This window comes from Etheostoma cragini, chromosome 11 (assembly GCF_013103735.1).
Source record: "Etheostoma cragini isolate CJK2018 chromosome 11, CSU_Ecrag_1.0, whole genome shotgun sequence".
Lineage (NCBI taxonomy): Eukaryota > Metazoa > Chordata > Actinopteri > Perciformes > Percidae > Etheostoma > Etheostoma cragini.
Window position 1 is genome coordinate 26,348,977 of NC_048417.1, and position 8,226 is coordinate 26,357,202.

The window sequence follows — 8,226 nt, forward strand, 5'->3', positions numbered from 1 at the left end:
GCCACCCTTTGCTTTTTTGATAGCACTGCAAACCCTTGCTGTTCATTCAATGAGCTTCAAAAAGGTAGTCACCTGAAATGGTTTTCACTTCACAGGTGTGCATTGTCAGGGTTAATTTGTGGAATTTCTTGCCTTATTAAGAGGGTTGGGAGAATCAGTTGTGTTGTGCAGTTGATACACAGCCGACAACCCTGTTATACAACTGCTAGAATTCATATTATGGCAAGAACCAATCAGCTTAGTAAAGAGAAACGAGTGGCCATCATTACTGTAAGAAGTGACGGTCAGATGGTCTGGAAAATTGCAAAACCTTTGAATGCAAAGTGCAGTCACAAAAAACATCAAGCGCTACAATGAACCTGGCTCACAAAAGGACCGCCCCAGGAAAGGAAGACCAAGAGTCACCTCTGCTGCTGGGGATAAATTTATCTGAGTCACCAGCCTCAGAAATCACAAGTTCAGCAGCTCAGATTCAGGGCTTCATAGTCAAATAGCAGCTCGGAAACCAGTGCTAAGGAGAGGCATCAAGCTGAAGAGATTTGTTTGGGCCAAGAAACAGAAGGAACGGACATTAGACCAGTGAAAATCTGTGCTGAAAATCTTTCCTGCAGGTGTTTCTGGCTCTGGAGCTGTGGTTGGAGTCACCTGCTGCCTCCATGTTCCTTCTATGTTCACAGAGTAAGGTTTAGACCTTCTCTTTATGGAAAGTGCAATTAGATAACTGTTGTTGTGATTTAGCGCTACATAAATAAACTTGAATTGTAACTGTTTTGGTCAGAGTCCAAATTTGAGAGCTTTGGTTCCAACCGCCGTGACTTTGTGCGACGGAGAAAAGGTGACCGGATGGATTCTACATGCCTAGTTTCCACCATGCATGGAGGAGGAGGTGTGATGGTGTGAGGGTGCTTTACTGGTGACACTGTTGGGAAGTTATTCAAAATTAAAGTCATACTGAACCAGCATGGCTAACATGGCATCCTGCAGCAACATGCTATCCCATCCGGTTTGCGTTTAGTTGGACCGACGTTTATTTTTCAACAGGACAATGACCCCAAACACACCTCCAGGCTGGCTAAGGACTATTTGACCAAGAAGGACAGTGATGGAGTGCTGCACCTCCAAAGTCACCGTACCTAAACCCAATCAAGACGGTTCAGGATGTGCTGGACCGCAGAGTGCAGGCAAAAGGGCCAACAAGTGCAGAGCATCTATGGGAACTCCTTCCAGACTGTTGGGAAACCATTTTAGGTGACTACCTCTTGAAGCTCATCAAGAGAATGCCAAGACTGTGAAAGCAGTAATCAGAGCAAAGGGTGTCTACTTTGAAGAATCTAGAATTTAAGACATATTTTCAGTTATTCCACACTTTTTTGTTAAATACATAATTCCACATGTTCATTCACAGTTTTGATGCCTTCAGTGATAACCTGTTTATCAGCATGAAGTTGAAAAATGATGGTGAATTATTCACACCTGGTTTAATTAACAGATGAGATTTACTTCCGTTTAGGATTTTAGCTTTTATTTTCAAACAAGACATGCACCCCGGTCTTGGCAGGACTATTCTAAGTTGGAAAGATTATGTAATGGAGCACATGATCAAGAAAAGCCTGCAACTTCAGGCGTCCAGAGTCTGATGAAGTTCTTCATATATTAGTCACTATTGGTGGAGAATTTAATGAGATCCTTGGGGGGGCAAAGCAATTTCATAAAAACTTTCCACAGACTCAAACAGTTCACTTTCTTAATTTTGGTAAAGATCAAACACCAGGTGACTTCCAAGGTCAGGTATCTATGAATGGATAAGACCCAACAATACAGGTTGGATGTTGGTGTTGTCATGTAAGTGAGAGCTCTTTTTAGGAATTTATGCAGGCTTGTTAGAAAATTGCTTGTTTTATTACTCAACATCTAGAAATTTAGTTTAAGACAACATTAATTGATGATGATGAAAATGTAACTTATATAACTCTGTATGGGCATGTGGAAGTTAACAAATACAGATATGTTTATTTTTTTATTATGTTCATAGCATATATTCTAATAATCTGCAGTAATTCTATTATTGTGTACCTTATCTGGTTTCACCAAAACCTCCATGAGCCTATGTACATTTTCATTGCAGCTTTGTTAGTGAACTCTGTTCTTTACAGCACTAATATCTACCCAAAGCTTTTGGTTGACTTTTTATCTGAAAAACAGATCATATCTTATTCAGCCTGTCTCTTTCAATTTTACATATTTTATACTTTTGGTGGTTCAGAATCCTTACTGTTGTCAGTCATGGCCTATGACAGATATGTGTCTATATGTAAACCTCTGCAATATCACACTATCATGACAAAAAACACTGTGAGTATTTTCCTGTTGTTTGCTTGGCTTTTGCCTGCTTGTCATGTTTTAGTCCAAACAATGTTAAGTTCTGAAGCAAAACTGTGTGACTTAAATCTAAAAGGAATATTTTGTAACAATTCAATTTACAAACTTCAATGTGTGACATCAAGAGTAATTACTGTATTTGGTATAGTCTGTTTAATAGATCTCTCAATTCTGCCCATGCTTTTCATACTTTTTACATACACCAGAATATTTATAATAACCTATCGTAGTAGTAGAGAAGTCAGGAGAAAAGCTGCACAGACCTGTTTACCCCATCTGTTGGTTTTGATCAGTTTCTACTGTTTGTTTGTATTTGATCTCAGCATAGCACGAATAGAGTCCAATTTTCCTAAAACTACACGCTTAATAATGATGTTACAAATAATTTTGTATCATCCTTTGTTTAACCCACTCATATATGGGCTCAAAATGAAAGAAATTTCTAAACACCTCAAAAAGATTGTTCTGTTCACCCAAAATGATTTGATGTAATAACACTGATTACTAATGTACAATCACTTCTTCTGTAATAAAAATGTTGACATGTGAATTGTTGAAAGGTACAGTAAATACACAATACTGTGTATACACACTACTAGGTATTTACTGTTAAAGAGACGTTTTTTTATGGGAAGAGCAAGGTGTCTTGATTTTTAACTTTGTAACAATATTTGTTGTTCACCGCTGTTTTTCTTTTTTTACTTTCACTGTTAAACAGTCTCATGTAGACTGTTTTCTGTATTTACCTTTACTTTTATCAATGTAATTAGCAAACCTGAACCCTGTTTACCTGAGATGACATTGGGATTCATAGCACTGGCTCTGGGTACCGTGATAAAAATAAATATTGACATTCATCAATAGAAATTGTATTATTGCAGATGCATAATGTGTTAAGACCACACTTAAAGTGTGAACATGCCTTTCACTTAATGGATAATCAAAGTTGTTTTGAGTAACAATGATATTTGTTTTTCACCCCTCGATTTTAGTTCTTCCACAGCAACACATTCTGACACGGGGGTAAATCCTTATTTTTTGACTTTACTATTGATACTAAACTTACAGGGGTGTCCGGTACTATTTTCTTATTCACAATGAAAATAATTAGATTCACACTTGGAATTTCATTGTACATCTAAATAAGGTAGAACATTGCAACATTGCAAAAAACTTGTCTGGGCAGGACGCATTAATGTTGCAGCTCTGTTCAAGGTAGAAAACAAAGAAAGGAAAAGGAAAGAAAAAACAAAAAAAAGAACAAGACAATTCATTAGTAGACGTTAAAATAGGATCTTCACATGGGCGCCAATATATATATTTTTTCAAATTATATTTTGTATTAAATATATATCCTTTGATATGACACCAAAACACAGCAGTGAATGCATAAAAAACTTGTCTGGGCAGGACCCCCCCAGCAGAGGTCTGGACTAAGCCCTAAATGTCCTCAGGGTGCTAATATCGAGCACCATCACAAGTCAAAATCTGCTAGTTTCAGAGCAGGGTTCCCGCCTGGTAGCTATGCAAAACAAAAAGGTAAGACTTTAAAGTGGTCTTATACTGCCACACATGATGATAATCATGTTCCCTTCAGCTGCAATAAGCAACAAGTAGGAAATCAACTTTATTTATAAAGCACCTTAGTATAACCCCCTTGAAATGTATCATCCCATTTTACATACACAGTACAGGCCAAAAGTTTGGACACACGTTCAAATTTATTTTCACAACTATTAACATTGTAGTTCATCTGAGTCACCAGCCTCAGAAATCGCAAGTTAACAGCAGCTCAGATTAGAGACTAGATGAATACCACACAGAGTTCTAGCAGACACATCTCGAGAACAACTGTAAAGAGGAGACTGCGCGAATCATGCCTTCATTGTCAAATAGCAGCTAGGAAACCACTGCTAAGGAGAGGCAACAAGCAGAAGAGATTTGTTTGGGCCAAGAAACACAATGAATGGACATTAGACCAGTGGCAATCTGTGCTTTGGTCTGATGAGTCCAAGTTTGAGATCTTTTGGTTCCAACCGCCGTGTCTTTGTGCGACGCAGAAAAGGTGACCGGATGGATTCTACATGCCTGGTTCCCACCATGAAGCGTGGAGGAGGAGGTGTGATGGTGTGGGGGCGCTTTGCTGGTGACAATGTTGGGGATTTATACAAAATTTAAAGCATACTTAACCAACATGGCTCCCACAGCATCCGGCAGCCACATGCCATCCCATCCAGTTTGCGTTTAGTTGGACCATCATTTATTTTTCAACAGGACAACGACCCCAAACACACCTCCAGGCTGTGTAAGGGCTATTTGTTCAAGAAGTAGAGTGATGTAGTGCTGTGCCTCCACAGTCACCGGACTTGAACCAAATCGAGATGGTTTGGGGAGAGCTGGACCGCAGGCAAAGGGCCAACAAGTGCGGAGCATCTCTGGGAACTCCTTCAAGACTGTTGGGAAACCATTTGAGGTGACTACACTGTAAAAAGAAATTCCTGTTTAATTACAGTAAACCTACTGTGATCTACAACAACAGTTTAGTACTTTAAACATTTTACAGTACTGTGCTGTATGGAAAATAAACAGTAATAGCTCTTTTGTTGCAATTATACGGTTATACTGTTCACAGTTCCTACAGCATTCTCCATTAACTTATTACTTTAAAACTGTAGAATATGATCTTCACATTGATATAAACTAATGATTTAATAAGTTTTATATGTAAGAAAAAAACCTGAAATAATAATAGTAAAACATTGATGTCACAAAAATGCATCAGACAAGAGATGGCCTTACAACATTAGGCATTTATTAAATCTGAACATTTTCCCTGTCTACAAAATCCATAAAAACACCAATATAACGCAGAATGTGAACTATGACAAGTGATGTGTTGTGAGGAGGAAGGAGGACCCAAACGCATAAAAGTAGGAAACTTCAAAAAATACTTTGTTTGACAGTCCAGCAAACACAGGAGCAAAAAATTGAGCCAAGGGGAGGACTGGTCCAGGGAGGACTGGTCCGCGATAACTCCCGGGGAGGGTCGGTCCACGACGACTCCCTGGGAGGAATGGTCAGTGACAACACCCGGGGAGGATTGGTCAGTGATGACTCCCGGGGAGGGTTGGTCTCTGCCGGCTCCGCGAGGGGGCCATACTCTTCGTCCACCTCTTCCCACCGTACCAGCAGGAGGTGCCAGGTTGGGGTGGGATCATCCTCATTCATTCGGCGAAAGAGAGCAGACACGTAATCCGCCGTTGGCTCCAGTAGAAGGTGGAGCGGCTCAAAGCGCTATTCCGCTCGGTGCATACTGGTCAGATCCTTCTTTTGTGAGGAGGAAGGAGGACCCAAACGCAGAGTAGTGGAAACTTCAAAAAAGGCTTTATTGTCTGACAGTCTAGCAAACACAGGAGCAAAAACGTAAAGTTAAAAAATAATCCAAACACAGTCACAGGAAATTGCTAGAGAACAGACAGGATCATGAGCTCTGGAAAAGCTGACAGGACGACAGGCAGGACAAAAAGGATCTGACGAGGCACAAGGGAAGCACAGACATTATACACCAGGTAATTAGGTAACAAGAGGCAGGTGACAAGAGGGCAAGGGAGCAGGTGGAACACATCAGGTAATTACAGGAAAGGGCGAGCACAGGAAGTCAAACTAGGCGAGACAAGACATAAAGCAAAAAGCAGAACATGCAGACACTGAGGGGAACACAGGACAGGACCGACAACACAAGACTGGGGGGAAACTGGGACCCAAACACAAGGAAGCAAAAAAGGGAAAATTAATCCCAAACAAAACCCCAAACCACAACATGATGGCTTACATTACATTCATTAAACTTTTGTATTTTTGTCCCCAGGTCCAAAAAGCTCTGGTTTGACTGTTTCTTGTACTCTATGCAAAGCACAGAGTACAGATTATAAGCCAATTCACATTCAGTCAACCTTACTGATAGTTTTGTTTTCCTTCCTTCACCCAAAGACAACAGTTGGGTTAAAATCACTGCATCAAATTCATTTAAAAGCTAACTAAATTACAACCATTCCATTAACAATAACAATTAAACTGGCTCTCAACAATGGTGGGTCCAAAAATGAACCTGGACATCTGAGACTGATGGACGGATCTATACTGGCTAAATAAAGCCCCACTCAAATTCCATCACACAAGGGCCACAAGGGGATTCTCCGTTGTTGCCTTTTTGTGGACCAACTTCCAAGTCTTCTTCCCTCGGCCGGTCTTTCTTCCGCTTGCAGGATTAATCCCAATGAGACGCATAAAATGTGATAATAGAGAAAGTATATATGACATTAGGCATGGTAAGTAAAGATCATTTCCATTAAATATGGAATCCTATCACAGTAATTGAATAAGAAATGAAGATGTCTTTATCTGATAATGACCCCTGCGTCTTATAATCATGAGAAAATTATCTAATTTTGGTAAAATATGCATGAGAAACAAAACATTCCTGATTCAAGATTACAACAGATCAGCTGTTGTTATTATTACAGTCTCTATTACACTTTGATTCGAGGGTGGAGTTAGGAAACATTGTTACGGTGTTTTTCGGAAACTTTAGCTTTGGGCAGTTAGTGAAGGACACATTGCTCAATAAAACACCACAGAGAGTGACATGGCCAGTCTTAACAGCCCCATTCCTTAATTAAGATGGGTGTCAAAAGGAAGGAGGGTATGCTTTACTGTGCAGGAGATAGGTGCAACAACTGTAAAAGTTAATATAGAATGGTTTATAATAAATGACAATTCAATAAATCTAACACACTTAAACAATATTTCTGGCAGAAAATTTAACTTTGAACAAACTCCAATGTCCTAGCAGCTTCTTCTTGGTATTGCAGGATGAACACAGTACGTGGCAGAAACTACAGCAAGCCCTGTAATGAAGGTTTTTTAGATGCCTTCACAGATGACCTGGCTTTCGATGCTGATCATCCAATGTCCCAATGTGACTCCATCAGCAGCCACTGATGCAGACAACAGAAACATGGGAACAAGGGCCTTATGTGAGGATAAGAAGTTCACAGAAAAGGCCACCACATTTAGATTTTTTTTTTTTTAACAGTAAGGTTTTGTGCAACTTGATGTGTTTGTGTGGCATTAAAGCTATTTTTTGTTGTTTAACTGGTGTTTTAGGTCAATGAGTGTCCACAACTTGAGATAGCAAAAACAATGATGAGAGAACTACTTAAATGACAGACCATGATAAAACTTAAGTTTAGGAAACGGATACAGAAAAAGAAATTAGACAGATGGAAACAGATAAAGACAGACTGACTTTGTTCTCTACTCCACGTCATGCTTTTATGACACTTATATAGCAGAATCAGTCGTGGACTGTTTGGGAGGGTCAGATTGCGCTCAACATCGGCTGCTGTGGCAGACATCCGTAGAACATGGACAACAGTATCTAAATTAAGAATGGAATTGCATGTAAAGTCATTGTAGATACAATAAATATTGCCAAAGAAACCTTACATCAGCTGAGTCTGCATGTGCCTGACATGTGCAAATGTATTCCTGCAGGTTTTACCACATATGTTGCAAGTTCTCATGTTTTTACTACAGGCCTTCAAAGCAAAATAATCTTTAAAAAACTATATTACTATATTTAAAATAGCTACATTTTAGCTTTTTGCATCCACCTGCATAAAAAGCTTCTCCCTACAAACTCCCATAAACCGTTCTACTTGAAAAAGTAAAACAAATGGTAAAATAGAACCTTGTAATAGGTAAAAATCAGTAATGCGCTTCAACAGAAAGCTAAACTTTTGTCCACATAGTTGCTAAATGAGAGTAGGCCTAACGTACGCTAGC

General features: G+C 39.4%; 1 protein-coding gene across 1 annotated transcript; it reads left to right on the forward strand.

Annotated features, from left to right (window-relative positions):
* The first annotated feature begins 870 nt into the window (after positions 1–870).
* Positions 871–2,871, forward strand: LOC117952405 (olfactory receptor 11A1-like). Its single transcript, XM_034884690.1, has 2 exons — positions 871–894; positions 1,924–2,871. Exons 1-2 carry the CDS (start codon positions 871–873, stop codon positions 2,869–2,871), a joined length of 972 nt encoding a protein of 323 aa, XP_034740581.1.
* The last annotated feature ends 5,355 nt before the right edge of the window (positions 2,872–8,226 follow it).

Excerpts from the sequence above, each read along its gene's own strand:
- LOC117952405 (XM_034884690.1), top strand. The coding sequence starts at position 871 with ATGCATGGAGGAGGAGGTGTGATG. Across the intron at positions 895-1,923 it reads ATGGAGGAGGAGGTGTGATG|TTTAAGACAACATTAATTGA; the intron begins GTGTGAGGGTGC and ends CTAGAAATTTAG.